The sequence below is a fragment of the Cololabis saira genome, chromosome 4, assembly GCF_033807715.1.
Source record: "Cololabis saira isolate AMF1-May2022 chromosome 4, fColSai1.1, whole genome shotgun sequence".
Classification (NCBI taxonomy): Eukaryota; Metazoa; Chordata; class Actinopteri; order Beloniformes; family Belonidae; genus Cololabis; species Cololabis saira.
The window spans coordinates 35370154-35392449 of NC_084590.1; the positions used below are offsets into that span (position 1 = coordinate 35370154).

The 22296-nt window shown below is 39.9% G+C and overlaps 2 protein-coding genes across 2 annotated transcripts in view; one reads left to right on the forward strand and one right to left on the reverse strand.

The window, feature by feature from the left end:
* Positions 1–1878, reverse strand: part of dph1 (diphthamide biosynthesis 1) — a 75671-nt gene extending 73793 nt beyond the window's left edge. The window contains exons 1-2 of the mRNA XM_061719597.1: positions 1788–1878; positions 473–622 (exon numbers count right to left, since the gene is read on the reverse strand). Of these exons, the coding sequence (XP_061575581.1) occupies positions 473–622; positions 1788–1839 (202 nt within the window). The 5' untranslated portion in view covers positions 1840–1878. The remainder of the gene's footprint in view (positions 1–472; positions 623–1787) is intronic.
* A 2272-nt stretch (positions 1879–4150) lies between these two features.
* Positions 4151–22296, forward strand: part of rtn4rl1b (reticulon 4 receptor-like 1b) — a 181310-nt gene continuing 163164 nt past the window's right edge. Inside the window, exon 1 of the mRNA XM_061720393.1 lies at positions 4151–4890. Coding sequence (XP_061576377.1) covers positions 4878–4890 — 13 coding nt within the window. The 5' untranslated portion in view covers positions 4151–4877. The remainder of the gene's footprint in view (positions 4891–22296) is intronic.

Here is a 22296-nt window from a genome sequence, read left to right on the forward strand (position 1 = left end):
AGTAGATGTATTTTTGATTACATGATTAAATCAGTAAAAATGCATCCAGAATTTGTTTCTGTGTCATGTATGTTTTAAACTGACAGAGGTTGTTTAAATACAGCAGTTGCATAGATTTGGCTGGTTAAAATTACCACTGTTCCAGTCGTGATGTAGCAGCTTTTACATCTGGCTCAGCAATATTTGGGAGCCAGTGTAGCCCCAGTTTTCTGCGTTTTTGAAACCATGTGAATTTATTAATCTACAGTTGTGTGTATGTCTGTCCACTTTGGCGTTGCATAATTTCTGACCAGTGTGTTTCATAAATGTTTCGTTACACTGAGGGTCGCCATGGCATTTTTTTTCTTGAACATCAGAATACTTTTTCAACTGTTTCCACTCAGAGAAGAACAAATACAGCTGCCTTGCAAATTGAAACCACCTCATTTGAATGGAAGCTACTCTGTGTCTGTTAAAATAGTAAAAAACTCACCTCTCTCAGCTTTTGCCTGTCTCACTCGCCAAATTGTCTTAGGGATCTCAAAGTTGTAGTTCGAAGGTAGGGCTTTCATTGCTTCTTGTAGCTCAGCATCTTGGAGGATTTCATCAGGAATTTGATTGGCTACCCGTCGTGGGCCTCGCACTAGAAAGAAAATCAGATTACAAAGCTGTTAGCAAAGCAACAAATGTGACTCCAAGGTTATGTTCCCAAATCCAAAACAGGTACATACTGTATATATATCACTGGGATATATAGTACGGGATGTAAACGGGAGGCAACAGGAGAGCACCAAAAATCAGTCCTTGCATCATCTTCTCAGACTGGACAATGACAAATCAGTGGAAAGTTTGAAATTCCAGCAGGAATCAGAGTGGTACTGAGAGCACTTTCTAACAGATGTTGTGGTTATCACTTGTGTTCCAAGTAAATGATTCACTAATGATATAAATGTGTACTTTACCGAAAGTAAGCAAAACTATTTTAAATGTTCTGTAGGTTATAATGCTCTTTGGCCATTTTGCAGAAAACATCCATTTAGCACTCTTATACATGCAACACAAATCTTTGAGTCAAATTTTGAACCATGTTTTAACTGTGTTATTATTCTGTCTACAAGATTTTTTCACTATTTTACAACTGCCATTGTTCAAGCAGTTTGCACATTTAAATGACTACCTGAAAAGATAATTCTATCATTTTTCAAAATGTTTAGTGCATAAAAAGCAAAATGTCTTCCTATAATAGTGAAGTAGAATTTTTGTGCTCAACAGTTAATGGAAATAAAGATGTGACTACTTTCAGACATATTTCTGCAGAAATGCTTGTAAAGTCTAATGTACTTATTTTCAACTATAAAAGAGACAAGCAGCGAACAGTAATCTGTGCCTTCCCAAAGGACAATCAAACATGATCTGGAAAAGTTTATTTATATTTGATGTAAGATGCTAAATGCATTTAATTCTCTAAGACACCACTTCAGAGGAGTCGTGGTCCTGAGTACCATGGAGAACATATTATCATACGACAATTAAAATTAAACAAATGTGCATGTCTCTCTGTGACAACGTGAGCGCCGATTCTGTGGTACCGATTAGTCAAAGCAAATATGTCGTAAATGCCCAGCTGGATGTTTAGTTGAGACTAGACGTGTATGATGTTGTTGCTGTCCGTGTCTGCGTCACTAGCAGCCTGCTCAGTCGTTGTGTTAAAAACGCGTCCATAACACTTAGTGGAACAAAACGTGAAGAAAATAGTCATAAAAGCGATGCTTTCGTCTGAAAATAATAAACTCTTGAGAAATATTTACCTGTAGGCTTTTTGGCAGGAACTACCTGCACTTCATTTGAGGGCGCAGCCATGTTTCTGCTCTCAAACAAGACACATGTTAAACAGGAAGACTGCACTAGTCGATCCAGGAGGGCAGGCAACGTCAGATGAGCACCGATGTAATCGATGTGACTGGACGGGACAGACGCAGAGGGAGCATATCAATAAATGCTGTTATCACAAATAAATAAATACATAAAAATAAAAATGGTAGGGTAAAAAGTATCATAGTTGTTGTATATAGTTGTCAATAAAATACAATTTAAAAAAAAGGATTACATTTATTTCTTTTTTAGGAAAAGCAACATTTTTAATTTCACTGATGTCCCCCATCACAAAGCCATGATGCACCTTTAAAGATCCCACTTTTAGAATTCAAGACAAATCAGTACTTTAACTGATATTGACCTCTGGTGACTCCAGAATGGAATCAAATCCGGCTAATCTCCAGACCGTGGTTTCAGAACCTGTAAACCTACTCATGCACTGAGATAAAGGCCCATATACTCCATCTTTCTGGTATCTTAAAACCACCCACGCAAACCTGGGCTCCTTCCCCATCAGTGTTTCATGTCCAAACAGCCAGTTTCTCTTTCAAGGGACTGCCAACAGGTCTGACTAACCACAAAGCACAAGACATTGCAAATGGTTTTGTGAACCCATTTTCAGGCTTCGCCTTGGTGAGGCTGGTGTCCTGGCAAAGTCTGTGGGCGTTGTGAAGATATTGAAATTGCACTTTGGTGCCTCCTCCAGGATCAATTTTCCTTCGGAGACGCCACCATTGTTAAAGTGCCACAGACAAAAGCTCCAGATCACTGTGAACCCTCGTGAATCCACCATAAGGCATGGAAAGTAATATATAACTAGTAAAAGGGGGAGGATAAAAAAAAAACAATCCCGAAGTCAACTGTGTATGATTGCAGATTTGCATTGTCTTTAAAGAAATTAAAACAAGTGAAGACAAAGCACTATATATAAAAGAAGAACAGGCCCTCAAGCGTGCAATTTTCACCAACAAAAGTCAAGCAGTGCGTCCGAAATGCCATACTAAAAAGTATATACTAAAAAGTATACTTAAATTCGGCACACTTTTAAGTAAATATCAGTAGTATGCATTAATTCGGACGTACTATTTAGAGCGCACACGGCACTTCCTGCCGTAGGGAGGGGGCGGGGTTGTTACCATGGTAACCTGTCACAGCAGCGGTAGCAGCACTCCGCTCCGCTCTTTCCCGTTTATTCTGGCCGAAACAATATGACATTATATAATATTATTAAATACGAATATTATAATATTAATATAATATAATAATATTATTATACGTAATATTATACAACCAAACGCCGCTGCATTGCATTGTGGGAAGTTTCTGCTCCGCTAGTGTCCATCAATCCACACTAAAAAAATTCTCCGGAATGAGTATGGATAGAGCATACTATTGAGTTCTAATGTTTCGGACGCACTACAAAAACTCGCACACTCATTTTGCATACTCATAAGGGTGGAAGTATGCGATTTCGGACGCAGCGAAGGACTCAAAACCAAGTCCGATGACACCACCCACCACGACTCTTCGGGCTTCGGGTTCGGTCGAAGAAACGGCCGAAGGAATGGCATAAATTGCGCCAAAATTACACGATTAATTCAAAATGGCCGACTTCCTGTTCGGTTTCGGCCATGGCGCCAAGAGACTTTTCTTTAAGTTGCAACATGATACAGGTGTGTACCGATTTTTGTGCATGTACGTCAAACCGTACTGTGGGGCTTGAGGCACGAAGTTTTCTAGGGGGCGCTGTTGAGCCATTTTGCCACGCCCATTAATGCAAACCATTAAATATAAAATTTTTCTCCAGGCCTGGCTTGCGTGCAAAATTTGGTGACTTTTGGGGCACGTTTAGGGGGGCAAAAAGGCCCTCATTTCGTCGGAAAAATAAAAATAAAAACGAGAAGAAAAAAAATCCTACAGATACAATAGGGCCTTGGCACTGTCATTGCTCGGGGCCTAAAGTAAAAGGGGGAGGATAAAAAAAACAAAAAAAAAAAAAACAATCCCGAAGTCAACTGTGTGATTGCAGACTTGCATTGTCTTTAAAGAAATTAAAACAAGTGAAGACAAAACACAATATATAAAATATAATTAAAAAAAAAAAACAATTTGAAATTAAATTCAAACATAAGAAATAAAATGTTTCTTGACTTGTGTCCCTCGTGTTTGATGAAGAGCTGTAGCGAGTAGCAGGGTGTGTGTGGCAGCCTGCAGGAGCAGAGCGAGGATGCAGCTGCCCGGCTGAGGGCTGAGGCGCTTCACACTTTCTTCCCAGCGCACCAGTGTTCTGGCTGAAAAAACAGGGACATATCTGCACATGTAAAAATTATGAGTGGACTCGGGAGCTGAAAAGGGAGGTCTTAAGGAAAGCGACGGCATCAAAGTCTGCATTATCAAGGAGGATTTTGAGGACTCTGCATATATAATCCGACATCAAAGGCGGAATGTGATTCCAAATAACTTATGTTAATTAGAGATTTTGACTAATATGATTTGAACGGCTCTGAAGCACCGTGAGAAGAATTTGATTATGACCACTTGAATTGAAGGCTTTTGTCGGAGTCGTGTGTGTTTACCGTGGACCTGGTGCCAGCAGTGATTTGGAGCCTGTATTAGATGAGAGGAGTTGGCCGCCGAGGGCTGGTGTCGGACTGCCGTGCGTTTGTGCCCGACGCGCACCGGAGTTTTTTCTTTTTTTTATTGGAGAAGATATAACTGAGCGGATAATTTCAATTCGTCCGTTTCGCAGTGACTTGCCGTCTCATTCTTATAGGGCTCCACTGAGATCTGCAAGACGTTTATGACAAGGGGGAGAATATTGTTTCGTCTTGTCAGTGTTCATTAAACCGAGGACAGTGTGCGTTTCAGCTCGATTTTTGGAGGAGAAAAATCCGGAGGAGCGACAAGAGCTGACGAGATCGAGGCACAAGCTCCTGGATCAACTTGAGAAGTGAAGTTTTAAGCCTGGAATATAAGAATAGATGATTCTCCCAGGACACGCGACCAACTACACTTAGACCAACATGTTCAGAAGGGGTGAGTAAGTCTTAAGTTTTTGCCCCAGACTGGGCTGACTCTCCTGCCGCCGGGATTATGTGTCATAAAGCGGATTGGAAGGTCTCGCAGTTTGCTTGTATCCCACCTCTGAAGGCTTTAGACGGCTGTTTAAATATGCCACATTCATAATGCACCGTGTTGCCCTGCAGTTTCGCTGTTACAAACGATGCGCCGTTACGCGCATCCTTCATTTGCACAACACGCACAGGTCTCGATGAATTAAATATACTCGTCTGTGTAGGGATACACGAGGACGACTATGTGATATTAATACAGCTGATGCCGCACTGCAGTTTATGAGATGTCCACGGGTCACAAGGCTATCTCTGCGAGTCTTCTCTGGGCTAGAACACTATTGTTTGCTGTGTGTCAGTATATACGCTGAAATGTGATGGAGCCAAGTGTCTTTGACAGCGTTTTATTCTCACACTAAATGAGCGCCTTAAGACCTCATCTCGACAGAAGACTCACCAAACTTTTAATATCAATATGCGGCCAAATGAAAGCACGCTGGGTGGCTTTATCCCGAGCACGTTCTTTTCATTCTGGGCTTTAATTAGCCGTATAGAGCTGGATAACTGTCTCCACAGCAGGCAGAGTCAAACCTCTAGAGAGATGAATAACAGTGCCACACGCTCACACAGTGCCATTATTGAGGGGAGGGAAGTCATACTGAAATTTAACTGTTTCTCGTTTTGCTCTGGTCCCTTGAGACCTCTCAGGGACCTGCAGGTCCTCCCAATCTGCTTAAGAAACCACTAAGTGCCCATTACTTTCTCTTAAGAGATACATACCTTGCTTTTTATATGAGTCATTTTATACCCATTTTTAGAAGGACATGTAAAACCTTCGTAAAGCCACACATGCTGGTGGAGGTCACAATTAAACACCCACATCTTGGGTTGTGATTGTATTTTTTTGCAAAAAAACCCCCCCATCTGTTAAGAGTGTGTTTGTTTTCGGGGGCTGATAAAAACATGTTTTCCTTGCAGTTTCATATTAATTATTGGTGTCAAAATACAAAAACAGCCAATAATGGCTGCTTAAAGCATAAACCTGCATGCTGACATGTTTCCTCACAAAATCCACGTTTGTCAAGTCTCTGTCAAATCTAGAGAAGTGGCACACATGTGGATGTTTTATTTTAGGAGACTTGGTGTTCATTTCATTATGAACATGTTCGCTTTCTTTTGAACTAAAAGGGCAGATTTGTCTGTGTTTTGTATCAATCTAATGCTGCTAAATGCCAAACTGATAAGACAATATTGTCAGTGCATCCCAAATGATGCAATTTCCCACAGCACCAATTCATTCATATTTCTGTTGAGGTTATAACAGAGAACTGAAGGGTGCAGAAGTGATTTGGATCCAGGGATTTTTTTTATTTTCCAAACATGCCCCAATCCCTACCCTGGCCAACATTTTTGTATGTGAATCATCTGTTTTACTACTCCACAGTGCCTGACAGAAAATCACTTAATTCAAGACGAATGACTTCAGAGGCGAGATTTTGCCAATCTGCCAAAAGTGCAGTGTGTGCCAACGTCTCTGAGTCTACAATGGTGAAGCAGAGATGCGTCAGCTTTGGCAGGAACAGTGCATAAGTTCTCTGGTGAATTAGAATTTTTTCACACCTAAAATAACACATTTCTGGGAGCCTGGCAGATGCATTAGACTCAGCATTCACTTTGACAGAGACACCATTCATAAATACGTAGAAGGACCGTGTCATGTTGCAGCACCTCATTCTGGCCCAACACCCCAAACTTGGTTCTGGCTATTCCTGGTTATCATTTTTAATGAAGTGGGGATGAAGGCTTTATTCACACTTTGGTTATGGTTTAAATCAGATTGATTACTGCTGTGACAAATATGATCATGTTCAGCAGTCTTCATATCTTTTTTTTTGTCTGCATATATATTAATGGTTAATACCAAGTTTGTTAAAAATCTAAAGCATATATATGCATTTTGATATATAATCAATTTCATATATATCATATTGTCTTCATATCTACAACATTAGATGCTGTGGACTCTTATTGGGTTTTGCCTGTGTGCATCTTCTTTTCTGCAATTTACAGAATGACTCTCCATTTAGGTGCTTGGACACATTTATGCAGAAATGGAAGATCAAGTATCCCTCCATCTCTGGCTCTCTCTTCTGCTTTTACAATCTCCCATTTGCTCAAAATCATCCAGCCATAGTAGGCACAAGAAAGGATCTGTCAGAGGGGGTCTGAGACAGAAAAGACAGGATGTCCACACTGAATTGATTATGCTATAGCATGCTGTAATTGCTGATACATGGTCCTCAGGATTTCTGAAAGAGGCTCAGCTGAGGCTTTCTCTGCTTAGAAACATAACACATAGATCAGGTGGACCAGTATCTGACTCAAAAATAGTTACAGTAAAAATGGGAAAGAAACAAACTCTTGTATCAATATGTATCCCTCTCTGTCCTTGGATGTATTATCTATGATATTGTCATGGTTTTGCTTTTTTTTAATCATTCACTCAACATTGTTGAACTTGTTTTGTTTGATATCTTTATGTCTTACTATCAGATTTCTGTTCGTTTAAAAACAACACAACAATACATTTGCAAATACTTGAAAAATGCTTGACATTCTCAGTCAACATGAAACCAACATTACTTTTTAAATCACTTAAATCACTGTTCCTCTGAGATGCTGAGAAAAACAATTGCTATACTTATTTTGATGGTACTTTAAAAGGAATTTCACCACAGAGCATGAATTCAAAGTCATTTCAGTCTATAAGACATACAGGACTGTCTCAGAAAATTAGAATATTGTGATTTTCTGTAATGCAATTACAAAAACAAAAATGTCATGCATTCTGGATTCATTACAAATCAACTGAAATATTGCAAGCCTTTTATTATTTTAATATTGCTGATCATGGCTTACAGCTTAAGAAAACTCAAATATCCTATCTAAAAAAAATAGAATATTCTGGGAATCTTAATCTTAAACTGTAAAATAATAAAAGGCTTGCAATATTTCAGTTGATTTGTAATGAATCCAGAATGTATGACATTTTTGTTTTTTTAATTGCATTACAGAAAATAAAGAACTTCATCACAATATTCTAATTTTCTGAGACAGTCCTGTACAATCATACAACAGCCAGAGCACTTTGCTGTATGTTGGTTCCACGAGTTGCTGTTGTGAGATAAGTGGGCCTGCAATAAAAGGTAGACAAAGGAAGCAGCCTGCAAGAAAAGTCTGGAATCTGCAAAGCGTTGCGGGCAGACAGCCTTGAGAAAATCAATACAATATGTTAAATATGTTATGAGTGAATGGCATTTGACATTTATTAACTTTCCGTTGTATTACATGCTACACAAAATGGACACTAATCTCAAGTTCTTGGGTTCATGTAGGACGGATGTAAACAGCTATATGTGCAGTGCAGACAAATGCGTCATCGGATCAAACCTACATCTGTGCTGCTGTCTCACGTTAAACTGATGACTGCTTGAAATCAAGAGCATGAGACATAAGCAACATCATCCTCAGAAAGCCGCTATGCCTCGGCTGTAATGTAACATAATACTGTACATATTTAGCACTGAACTGCCTTTAAACATATAAAACCATATATAAGTAGTTTTAAACCTCAGTACTTTGTGTGTTACTTTAGCCCTTATGGCTGAACTTTAAACTAATCCATCATGAACGAGAAAACCAACTGCTTAAATAGGGTGCTGACAGTGTTAAAAAAAACAGCAAAAAAACGGTGGTGCATGCATTCACATTTAGACACACTTGCACACAGGGTAAAGTCTGCTTTTTATAATTGTCAGGCTTGCAAGTCGAGATTAATTAGGGAATACATTTGGAGTGAATTAATTCAGTGTGGTGAGCATTTTTTTGTGGAATTTAGCTCAAAGGAAACAAAGAGAACCGTAATAACACTACTAGATTATACAAGCCTTATGTCTGTGCGCACATGCACACACTTCAGGAAATATGCAAACACTAGTTAATTATAATTTGTAACATTCAAATTGTAAATGTTATTGTCTAAACTTGAAAAAAAGACAGTCTTTCACTTAAATTTGTTTGTTACTGTAATTGACAATAGGGACAAGACAATAATTTGTAGTGAAAGTGACACATTTGGAAAAGAAGCTGTGAATTGGCGGCCTTAACTATAAAGCAGCACATTGCTCATGTTGATTTCCCTACTTGCAGACAGAATTGGAGGCTTTGCCGTAAATGGTGTCAGCACAGCAAATGCAGCCCAGGGGAAACCACCTGTGGCCTCGGCTCCTCAGCCCTTCAGGTCTGCTCACTTGCGCTGCCTGTATCTCGCGGACTGGTGTCGGCGGCACCAGAACAGCTCTTGAGCCGCCCGCTCCAGTTCAGCACTCTGCTATAATCAAATAACCACAGATGGCAAGGGGCTCCTCTCTTCTGACAGGGAGATGGGTTTTCTTTTCCCCTTTTTTCTGTAACTGCAGGATGCTATGACTCATTACCACCAACGGTGACGTTGATGATTGCGACATTAAACTTGTAAAAACTTGACATAGACGTCTCCAAATTTAGAGCATCGGCTAGTGCTCCTAGCAAAGCGTGTGACATCATTACAGTATGCGTAAAATAAATAAATAAACCCCTAAACCTCCTACGTCAGTGTGTATTGCAAATATCCAGCCATCTTCAAGGCCCAGAGAGAGACTTGTGTTCAAAAGAGAACAGCTTCCTCACTCACACTATCACTGACCTAATCCTCTCAGAGAGTCGGCCTTGTGCTATCACTCTTTGTCAGTGCTGTATTGTTGTACTTTGTGTTTCCGTGCTGGTGAGAGGCAGTGTGGACCGATGGCCGAGCGTTAGGAGGAAAGGAGGTTTGAAAAAAAAAAGGCAGAGGGATAATGTGGACCTCAAACTGATCCTCCAAATCTTCCCTGCTTGAAAGCAAAGCAAAGCAAACATGAGTGGAGGATGCCATTTGTACTCGACTCTGAAGTTTGATTAAAATGCTAATCAAAACATCGGATAAAATACATCAGCAAATACTATATTTTGTCCATTTCTTTTCTGTAGCCATGATAAAGTGGAAAAAAACAAAAGTAAAAAAAAAACAACAATCCGAACAAACTGACAGATTGGTATTCTGCGGATCTATCCTGGGAAAGATAATTGACTGAGAAACATTACCAATTATTGGATAGCTGAATCACATTTATTAGACTGCCAGACAGTGCACCTCCGGCTCTGTCAGTGCATTCCAAATGCCTGATTCAGCCAAAGCAGATTCTTCAAACTCAAAAGCCATTTATTTTGGAGCATAAAATGATTCCTGGAAGTGTTGAATATCAGAAAATTAAAGTAAATAACCCCTTGAAGGGCTGTGGCACTGTTTGATCACATGAGGACAAATTATTAACATGTTTGTGTGATGGTATTTTTTGGGAGAAAATATAATTGATTGACACTAGGGATGGGCGGTATGGACAAAAAAATGTATCATAAATTCTGGCATTTATCCCGATAACGATAGAAAAAATACCAATACAAAAACGTCATCAACGGGAATTTTTCTTTCTTTCTTTCTCTTTCTTTCTTTCTTTCTTTCTTTCTTTCTTTCTTTCTTTCTTTCTTTCTTTCTTTCTTTCTTTCTTTCTTTCTTTCTTTCTTTCTTTCTTTCTTTCTTTCTTTCTTTCTTTCTTTCTTTCTTTCTTTCTTTCTTTCTTTCTTTCTTTCTTTCAGGCTCATTTCTTTCTTTCAGACTCATTTCTTTCTTTCTTTATTTCTTTCAGGCTCATTTCTTTTCTTTCTTTCTTTCTTTCTTTCTTTCAGGCTCATTTCTTTGCTTTCTTTCTTTCTTTCTTTCAGGCTCATTTCTTTGCTTTCTTTCTTTCTTTCAGGCTCATTTCTTTCTTTCAGGCTCATTCCTTCCTTCCTTCCTTCCTTCCTTCCTTCCTTCCTTCCTTCCTTCCTTCCTTCCTTCCTTCCTTCCTTCCTTCCTTCCATAAATCAGCTTTACACAAAAACGTCATCAACGGGAATTTATCGTTTTTACCGCGAGATGACAAATTCTTACCGTGGGGAATTTTTTTGACGGTTTATCGTGAACGGTAAAATATCACCCATTCCTAATTGACACACATGTTGCATCTTTACCACAAATTGTTTTTTTTTTTTTTGTGTGTTTTTTGTTTTTTTTCCATAGGAGGCTTTTTACACTTCCCTGTCAACCATTTCATGATGAAATAGGTCATCAGGGCTCTGAGTTCAGAAGAAGATGCTGCTCTCTTATGCTGCAGAGGGCTGCCTTATTAATACAGCCTGTAGATACATCTGAGTGATTAAATCAGCAGAACATTTGGACTTGTGATAAGAGTCAAAGGTGGAAATGGCTGAACATGTACAGAAAAACATGTCTATCTCTGTTGGTTTTACTTAGATATGTATATGTATCAAAGAAGAACCAGATTTTTGTACATATGCCGTTTCCCCTGCCTTTGTTGTGGAAATGAGATGCAAGGATGGTCATTAGTGGATGATAATGAGGTGAAGGAGACAAGCAACCTAAGCCCTGTTGGTTTTGCTGATATTAATAATTAATTTGTGATTAAGTGGCTAATGGGAGTTTAAAGGTCAATGTCATCGAGAATGCCATGAATCTTGGAAGACAGGAGGAAGAAAGGAGAGAGGGAGGGGAAGGCAGTCCGGAGACTGTTGACAATAATCCCAGGTGCTCTCCTGTTACTGTGACAGCTCTCCCCTTTTTGAGCTCTCCCTCCCCAGGCGACATTGCCTTTGTGTGCTGAGAACAGCAATTCAGTTGCGACAGCACCTGGGCATCTGCCCTTTTGGCATTGAAACTATGAAGTGGCACATCATCCAAACAGAGCAGAGGCTAAACAAAGGGAGATGTGGATGTCTGTCACACATGTAATTGTTCCTATTATCTGATAATTAAAGGAACCACAATGCAATTGGGTTTTGTGTGACCTCAAAAGCACATGCACTACACATGGGCAGGTACTCACCAGTATGCATACTCTCCTGACTCTTGGCACTGATTCATCTTGCTTATTATGCCTCAGATTATTCTCGCACTTCATCCACATGACAGCCAGAACTCATTTATTTCAAGATGTTCGACGTGAAAACAATGGCTAATTCAGTCTCTGGACTCTTCAAGTTTAAAGACGCTTCTAAATTGAAGCTTCTGCTCAGGCTTTGGGGCAAATTTAGGATGCCCAGCAGGGGAATGAGATAAAAAAGAAAAAAAAAAAAACCTTCAAAAACCAACAACAATCATGTCTCCATTTCTAAGGCTCCTGTCTCTGTGACTCTACTCACCTCCTGCTTCGCAGCTTCACCAGATTTGGCCTTGTAATGTCTGGCATTAATGAGGCAAGCTACTGTCACAGTCACATTTCAGCTCAGTTCTTGTAATATCTACCATGTCTGTGTTCTGGCTAATCTTATCTGTGCTTAGACGTCTGTCATGGCTCAGGCTGACTTTTAGGAACAGCCAGGCTCCGGGTAATTGCTGTAACCTGTTAGAATTAATTCTCCCCTGCGACGTGTGCACTATGGTCTGCATTGCTGTAACTACAGAGCCACTTAAAAGCCATTCTCATCACTCCAACCCTTCCAGGGTAATTGAACTTATTTTGGTCTGCAACACATTTATCTGTGAGTTTTCCTTACATTATTTAAGAAAGCGTGTGTAATTATTTAAGCCTTGAAGCATCAACGTCGGCTTAAAGTTTATATAATAATTATGGATTGATGAAGGTGAAGGCTGTTACTTATGGTTACTTACGAACGACAAGAGGATTCTCCGAAGGATCCAAAAGACAGAGGTAGAATGGATGGATGTAGAGGACAGGACTCAGAAACAGATGGAGTTGTAATGGGATAATTACTGAAAGCAGGCCAAGGACTTTCGCAGTCATACATCTTCTTATATTTATATCAACAACGATTATCTTAAAATTGCTGTCATTTGGTCATTTACAATCTCACAACTATGTTTTAAACTGAATTGGGATAATAAAGGAATGGCTACAGTTGCTTTCATTTCTCCCTGGAGAACATATGAGTTCGTAGTCTGCCTCCTCAACTCAAACTGAAATACTGTATGTTTTGGAAACAGAAAGCACCCGGATCTTTCAGAAAAAGGAACCCTCATAACATTGCTGATCAGCCTTGGTCCTCGTTCATCACAACCATTCGAGCTCTTCAGAACCTGCAGCATTAAGAGAAAGAAAAAAGAAAAAGGTATCACATTTACGATAAAAGTGCAAGTTTTTTTTGTGTGACAGAAAAAAAGCTTTTAATTATTCCTGTATTCCAAGGAAGAGCTGGTTGTTTTCAGATGATTGTGAAGCATATTGAAAACAATATTATTATTGTGCTGCATTGCGTTTGAGTCCTTCTCCACTGATGTTGTGGAGCTTTTTTTTCTTTTTGGAAAAAGGTGTGGCTGGGAAGATTCTACCTCGGGATGGAGACGGATTAGAAACAGTAGTGAGGAGTTATAAAATCTCAGGCAGGTTGTTTTAAATTCCAATCACCTTGATCCTGCAGGATTTCAGTTGTGCATTCTAATGCAGCGCTTTCATTTGCACATTGCTCAGGTTAAAAAAATCCAGTTACTGTTTGGAAACAAACTGTTCTTTGATCAAAGCACTTGGCTTGAATACTCAATCAGATATCATACTTGTTCTCCTTGCAGTGCAGTGAGTTTTATTTATTTATTTATTTATCTTTTCTTCTTTTTTAATGGTAAGCAAAAGAGGAAAGCTTAGAGCTGTTTTTATGAGGTTTCCTTCCATCTGCTGTGGTTGGCGAGGGACCTTGGAAGAGAAAGCTGCATCCTGCCTTGCCTGCAGTCAAAAATAAGAGAAAAGGAGCAAGAAAAAGAGAAAAAAAAAACTTGTCGGGCAAATAGATAGTCACTACTGTGTATGCTTTGTCTCGTAGATGCTGCCCCCAGTCAAAGCCTCAGTCACACACTCCTTAATTCCCATGGGGGGGGCGAGGAACAGAGATGCTACAGTCTGACAGGGAACACCGCCGAGGGTCTGCCCAAACAACACCTGTATAAGATCACTGTCTCTGGACCATGTGTGCACCTCTGACAGCTCTAACTCTTACTTAAACTACAAGTTCCTCAATCCCCTGAATGGCCAGAGAACAGGCTACAATTTGCCCCCAGCAACTGCACTAATATGTCTCCTGTCCCAGTACAGAAAGCTGCTTGACGTGAAAGTGTATTTTATAAATGAATGCAATCGTGAGGGTAAATATAGCAGATGTCACCTGCTGCCAACTCTCCAGTGAAACAATAAACAAAGAATACTGGTGCAATACTGGGTTGCTTTATCACTGAGGTGAGGTTACATAAGATTTATGAACCGTCATGGCGGTAACAATTGTATGTAGAGGGGGATTGATTGTGTTTGGTACAAAAATTCTTCTGGCTGGGACAGTAAGTCAGCAGATTTGTTCCTGTCTTCATAAGTGAAGGCTTGTCAATTATTTAAAAGAGCAAAACAACTGCCCAGAAAAGACAGCTCTTGGAGTGTGAAGCTCATTTACACATCTTAATTCCCAGAGTGTTCTCATGTGTTCAGGCCATTATAAGCGCTGGTCTTTCATCCCTATGTGTCTGTCTGTTAATTCACACCTCCAACAATGTGAGTTCCCTCGTTCCTCAAAGACGAGGGCGCCGAGGGAAAACAAAGAGGCTTGAGAATGGGGTTGCAAAACAGAAAAAGTATTGTTAAGGACTTTTTTTTAGTCAGTCACTTTGCGGGAGTAAACAGAGGCAGAATACTTCATTATTGTAATTGAGGAATACAGGGCCACAGAAGAGTCGGAGCAAGCTCAAGGACGGGAATTAGGTCCTGTCAGGGCTTTAATGAAGGAAGCAGATTTTCTGTGTCATGGCCTTTCTCTCCTGTGATGGATGAGAAGGTTAACAGCCTTGATAAGTTGGGTAGAATGGTGCAGGGTGTCCTATGGAGTCACTTTTCAGTCAAAGCCCTTTTATAACAACTCTAGTGACCATGGTTTTTGTTTTATTTTTTTTCTTGCAATATATAATAGGTTTTATGTGGTGATTCTTTTTTTTAGCTCATTTAAGGTGAAGATTGTTATATACCTGCCACAAAACACTGTGTCTAGTTATAATCACATTTTTGTGAGATAAAAGCTCCACCAAATCTTGACTTTTCCTTTTAAGCATCTCATATGACTTATTAAATGTTAAACTAATCCAATGGCTCACACAAAATTCCCAGAATAGAAAAATTGCTAAAGCTGTAATGCATTCATCTGTCAGAACTTCAGAAGTTCAGAGATAACAAACAGAGGAACCAAACCAATTTATCATTTTCATTCTTTCAATGTATTTTGCAGCTTTTTCTTTTTAATATATTAGTTAAATTAAAGGCTTTCTGGTTAAATTACACCTCTTACTTGCTGTATTATCCCTTTTAAAGGATACAGATTACTCCTTGACTACTTTTTTGAGAATATGTTCATTATTTTAAGGAAGTACACAAGTCTGTCAGTGGTTTTTTGAACTGTATATCTCACTAAATGCATTCTCCAAAGCAGTGGATGTAAAATGAAAGTTAGTAGGTTGAATAATAATGTCAATAAAATAAAATAAAAAAAAACAAAACATGAAGAGTGATGGAAAAGGATGGAGAGTTAATGGAAAGACTGAAAGAAGTCGAAAGAGGATAGAAAGTAAGCGGGATTAAATAAGTTATATGTGCAGGATTTATTTTAGCCATACGTAGTCTCAATGACATTAAAATCCCATTAACCCCATCCAGAGATGTCCATTTCCATAAACCAGAGTAGAGGAAGCTGTAATGCAGATGGTTATAATAGTCATATGCCCATATACTACACATACAAGCTAAGGACATCAACAGTATTCACTCTAGCGCAGGGGTATTCAACTAGATTCGGCCGGGGGCCACATCTGCAAAAGGACTGTATGGAGAGGGCCGCACAATTTGAAAATGTGGGGGTTTTCAAAATGTATTTTGCACTCAAACTTATGTAAATATAATACATTTGTATTATACATTTGAATATATCGAGTTTACATATGAATTATGTATTAATTATCTCCAGATTTAGTAATTGTGAATGTTAAATATAATATTCAGATAAAGAAATATTATTTTGAATGCAAGTTCATTTTGAAACCATGCATTGTGCAAACTTAATGAAATTGATATTGACCTACTTTTAATAAAACACGCGTTAATGACAAAGCACCACTTTCCACCAAGATTTCCTTATTTGAATATTATATTAAGCATTGAGCACAACCATTTTAGTCCATAGTAGCCAGTTATAAAAATATTATAAAAAAAAAAAAAAGTTTTTTTTTTTTTTTTTTTTTTCCAACAAACACCCCCTTTTTTGAAATATGACCAGGGGCCATATAAAAGCTCCTGGCGGGCCGCATGTGGCCCGCGGGCCGCCAATTGAATATCCCTGCTCTAGCGGATACTAAGACATGCATCCTGTTCATTATCAGCAGCCTTGAGATGAAAGTGTTAAAGTCATGTCCTACAAACCAGGGTGGTGAGTCGTGATGGATGGTGACTGATGGCAGAAAGATACGCGCTGCCTTTTCCAGGCTGCTGTACTCTTCTGAGTGACCTCTTCTGTTTGTTACGCTTTTATAGGATACGATGTCCCATGTTTGTTGCAGTGAGACAGCATGGTAATGATTTGCTGTGCAATATTAGATAATTAAAGAGACTTTGTGTGTCATAATGATGAGTTACACACGTTATGTTGGCCTGTGTGAAGTTACTGGGGAGTGTAGGTGTCAGGAATATCAATCAATCCATTCTCTATATCCACTTCATTCTGTTCAGGGTTGCAGGGGGAGCTGGAGCCTATCCTGGCTGTCAATAAGAGATAGGTGAGATACACCCTGGATAGGTCACCGTTCCATCACGGTGTCATGCAGAGACAGACAATCATGTATACTCACACTCACTCCAACTGACAATATAGAATCACAAATCAGTCGAACATGTACATTTCTGGACTATTGGAAGAAATCAGGATGCTTGCAGAAAAAACATGCCGGCACAAGGAAAGCATGCAAACTCCACTCAGAACGAGGTCAGAACCTGGAAACATCCTGCTGTGCCCTGATAAATTCCCATGAATAAAACCAAAACAAGAAGTATTCTTGTTTTATTTTGTCTGAAGAAACATGGCTGAGAACAATCTAAAAGACGTGGATTTGTCTGAAGTTGCGTTTCCAACTGCTTCCCTAGAAAAGCTGAAACTGCTACCAGGGACGGTGAGTGCGAGTATACATGGATGTCTGTCACTCTGCAGTGACAGTGATGAGCAGGGGGATTGTGCTCCTCCAAAACCCTGTGACCCTGAACAGGAGGAATCAGGTAGAGAAAACAGATGGCTTTTGAAAAAAAAGAGCAATGCAGTACAGGCTGTTTAAAAAAGACAACAAAAAAACAAAACAATACTTGGTGTACTTGCCGGTACAGATCTGATCACTCTTCAAAGAGTTAGAGAATCCTGAAAATGTGAAAAGTCTGTATGTACCAGATGCTTCTGCTTGATTATGTACAATGTCATTAAATGATTTAAAAGACCTGGAGGAATTTCAGTGTAAACACTTCATTTCTTATCCCTCAGACAGCACTGCTTTAAGAACGGCCATTCACCAAAAGCCTGTAAAACCATATGAGTGAAAGATTACGAATGAATATTGGTAGGAAGTAACATATTTCTTTCTTTACACAGCGTGATAGCGTAATTGTGTAGAGCAGTGGTCTTCAGCCCTGGTCCTCATGTCCCGCTGTCCTGCATGTTTTAGATGTCCCCCTGCTTCATTGCACCTTGATACAAATGACATTAACAGATATGTTCGACCTTAATGACAAGCTCAAGATGATGATTCATTATAACCAGGTGTGCTACAACGAAACATCTAAAACATGCAAGACAGTGGGGCCTGAGCAGCAGGGTTGAAAGCCATTGTTGTAGAGGGAGAAATATGTGCAAACTTTTTCAGTGCACACGCAATTTAGTACTCTTTATTTAGGATCTTAGTAAATCGGGCCTAAGTGTTTTCCAAGTGATATTAACCAGAGCAAAATAAACTGAACACAGCTTTTGTAGACTTCGTAGTTTTATTTCGGATGCTTACACTATTTTATATTCCACTCAGAAATGAAGATATTGTACAAAACACAAAAACTACCAGGGTCAAAATTATTAGCCCCCCACACCCTAATAGTCAATTGTGTATCCTTTTTGCTGTATTACTGCCTGCAGACGTTTGTTGTAGTTTACAACAAGTGTTTCACACTTCATTTGAGGAATCCTGGCCCATTCTTCTTTGGCAAATCTCTCCAGTTCCTCTAGATTTGATGGGTGCCTGGCATGGACATGTTTCTAGGTCACCCCACAGAATATATATATATATATATATATATATATATATATATATATATATATATATATATATTATATATCCTCTTTATTGTTCTTGGGACACAGAGTTCATTACACGCATCTTTACTGACCAAAAACAGCGAAGTTAGTCAGTTCAGACACTGTAGTTGCAAGGTGGAGTCCCGGATCACTCACCTGGTGAGGTGGGGCTTTATGCATGGAGCCTTGCAGTTTTCATGGACGAGTTTGGAGCCCCAGCCCGTGACTCTTTGCTGTGCGTCCAGCCAGCTCTGTCTGTCCCGCTTTCGTGTCTGCACGCTTTTAATGAAAAGCCTTTGCTGTGTCTTGTTCCACATCTCCTCACCCACTTTCCTGTCCCATGACTGTTAACTAAAGGCCTCTAGCGCCAAAAAAGAAAATGAAAGAGCTCAGTAACATGATCAGAGGGTGCTGTCTTTTATCTGTTTTTCTTACAGTCACAAAGCATGAAGCCTGATTTCACTCCTTCAGCTATGCATGAACCATCAACCAGTAACAAAAGTTATGAAAACAATGCAAACCAAGCAGTATCAGATATCAGATAAAGGGGCTGAAATCAATATTGCATTAGAAACAGTACAAACCAGTGTTTGAAGCACTTTTTTGTCAGCAAGATTACTTAAAAGCTGAACTATTTATAGCAGCGATATTTTGTGTTGTTAATTAAAAAAAGAGTGATTACTCTAGAAAAAGGGAAAAAAAATCAGTAAATATTAGATATTATTAGATCTTATGAAGTGGATGGATGGCATGATCCTGCTAATTAATGGTATCAAAGGTTTTGATCAAGTAATTCAGCTTTCTATTTTGCTACCACAATTACCTTCTGAGCTTCATATCTGACTGAGAGCCACAGTGCATGACAACCACAGTGTAGTCCCTTTTTAATGCATAACATTCATAAATCCACTAATTGTACACTCAAGTCACAAATGAAGCAAGAAAGAGGATCATCTTCACATAGACTAAAATGAAAACAATGTTCAGAAAGCTGTGCTTATTTCCATTTTTCCGCCATATTTGAGCATGCAAGTGAGTGGCGTATTTTGACCAAAAAAGTTCTGCAGACTCTGGAAGAGTTTTTGACGACCAGACCTCTATGAGCTTTATTTCTGGTTACATTCACAAAACAGATAGAAATGCTGATGTAACATAATAGCCAAGCATTATTTGGTAGGCCAGTAAGAGTCACATTATGATTTATTCATTGCATATCAGCTCAATAAATCCAGAGCTTCGTTTTCTCCGTTCACTTTATTTCAAATTTTTGGGGCTCCCACATTGTCATATTGGTGTATTCTTCTCCAAGAGTCCACATGTTGACATTCATGATTGTATATCTACAATCTCCCTTTGGCAGTGGGAAGAATCAGCGGCTCCGTCCCAATCAGTCAGGGCCCCTCACAGCGGGCCACCGGCACACACGCTGCACAAGTTTGCGACTGTCTATATAAGAACACAAGCGTCTCAGCTTCTCCGCTCACGGAGTTCCTCTGCTTATGAAACCATGTGATGATGGCACTATTATCCTGCTCATCAGAATAGCTCTCGCTGCTGTGTGGGAGCAGCTGGGGTGATCTGTCTGCAGGTGTGCACGCATTCCCATGCACACACACACACACACACACACACACACACACTGCAACATACACTATTTGTTTCTCTCTCTCTCTCAGTTGGAGACCTGCATCATTGTTGTGGCCGTGTATCCGTGCGAGCGCTCTTCAGCCTCCCACCTGCAGGTGCAAGCACTTCTCTAGAACAAAAAAGCTTCAGTTCTCACTCCCCAAACACCACTCATCTACTCATCTACTCATCCCACATAGTCCTCCTGATGAACGTGATATTATCACGCATGTGGGAAACAAAACAGTTTGTACTATAAACTTTAGTGTCGTCAACACTCAAAGCTGCTGTGCTGCAAGTGAAAAATCACATCTTTCAGATATTTCTGTATGCGTTGATTGCCAACTATTGAGGGCCCAATGTCTATGTATGCTAACATGTGCAACTATTGTTTATTTTATCTTTTGCTAGTTTTTTTTGACATTTTGCTTATCTTGACAGCACAATATAAATCTTGGGGGAGGGGGAGTTCTGACTGAGACGCTATGATGGCCCTTTTGCACTGGTCCCACTTCACCTCGGTTCTACCCGCCACAGCCCCGTCTTGCGCTTTTGCACTAGGGCTGAGATGGGTAGAGCCGCTCCAAGCCGATACTATTTCTGTAACCATTCGAGCGAGGTTCTATCTCAGGGCTGAGCCGGGACTATTTCTGAGGTCACCCACCTCCTCGCCACCGAGTGGTCGGGGGGCGGGGCCGTCATCAAACTACAGGCCCCTGATTGGTCGGGGGGCGGGGCCGTCAAACGTTTGAATCAGGAAGCGGGAGTCAGCGCGAGAGCGACCCGCGGCTCGCGGCGATTTTATTATAAAGCGCAAAACGTCTGTTTGGTGATCCAACTCTGAGGTGCAGATGTTCATAAACCTGGTGACTGAGGAGAGAATTAAAAAAGGGATGTAGACGGGCTGTTTTACTCTCAGCCGCTCGCGGCTCCAGCTGATTTCTGATCAGCGCCGACATGAACAAAGCGGTTGCGCAATCGAGTACGTCACAGCAGCTTCACCCCAACCCCCCCACTTCTCCCCTGGCTGTGGAAAAACAAACGGGGACAAAACGGGTAGAGGCGTGACGAGCCGAGTCGGGCTCAGTAAGTCCCAGTGCAAAAGTGCCTGAGTGTGGCAAGCAGGCTCTGGCAAGTTCCCCCCTGCCACGCTGCCATGCCACTGAAAATTGTGTCGCACCAGACAATGAGCACGTTCGGGGAAAACTGTCAGAAATCAGAGTCCTGTCAGGATCTTTCATATTGATATCATCTCTTGTAAGAAGAAGTGGCAAACTTCTGTTAGTCTGTTCTCACAAATACCCCAAGGCCAAAAAACAAAGAAAAAAAGACAAAACAACTGCGTTGTCACCACATAGTTAGTAGTTGACAGACGACTTAAAGGGGCCCCCCAAAAAATTAGAAATCTAAACCTTTTAAGATCAACTTTCACTTTCTGTCATGTCTTACAAGTGTTGAAGTGAAATTCAAGTCTTCATTGGCATTTATTCTACAAGTTAAATGTTGTAAAGCCTAGAGAAAATACCCCAGAAAACATAATGTAATTAAATATTCAACAGTAATCTTCCTTAAAGACATTTTGAAAGGTGTTTCGTATTTCTGACTTTATAATATCTTATCATTAAATCATTAAAGTACGCTTGTGGCACTTCTGATTATAAAATCTTAGTTGGACGAATGTGATCTCCAATCCCTCAGATGGAGCTGCATCAGCAACCATCATTCAGGTGATATAACCACATGAGAAAGGGATTAGGGAAGATGCTACAGAGATGTAGCAGTTCAATGTTCTCCTTTTTAGTGCTGTGTTTTTCTGATTTTGTTTGTTTGTTAGTTTAATTTAGTTAGGAGGAACCTTCATCAAACACTACAAGACAGAGGTACATAACAAATACCAATACTAACTATCACACTGTGGAAATGTTTAATGTAGTCTAAGGAAAAGGTATTTGAGATATTTTCAGTCCTGACACCCTCACCTGCAACCACTCACAGTGCTTAAAATAGAAATATTAAAGGTATTGTTCTTTCTAAATATATCTGTCATTCTTAGTCTTTTTCGACTCTTCTGAGTGTGTCGTTGGCATTACATTCTGGATTTAATATTAATTCAAAATTCATGCACCATGAAATACGCTTGTATGCTGGAAATGCATTTTTAATACTAAGAATCTTTGGCGCTATTGGTAATGCCCTTTCTGCGTTTCTGACTGTGTAAATAAATTTGCGACATCTGTCTGGGTTTGACATG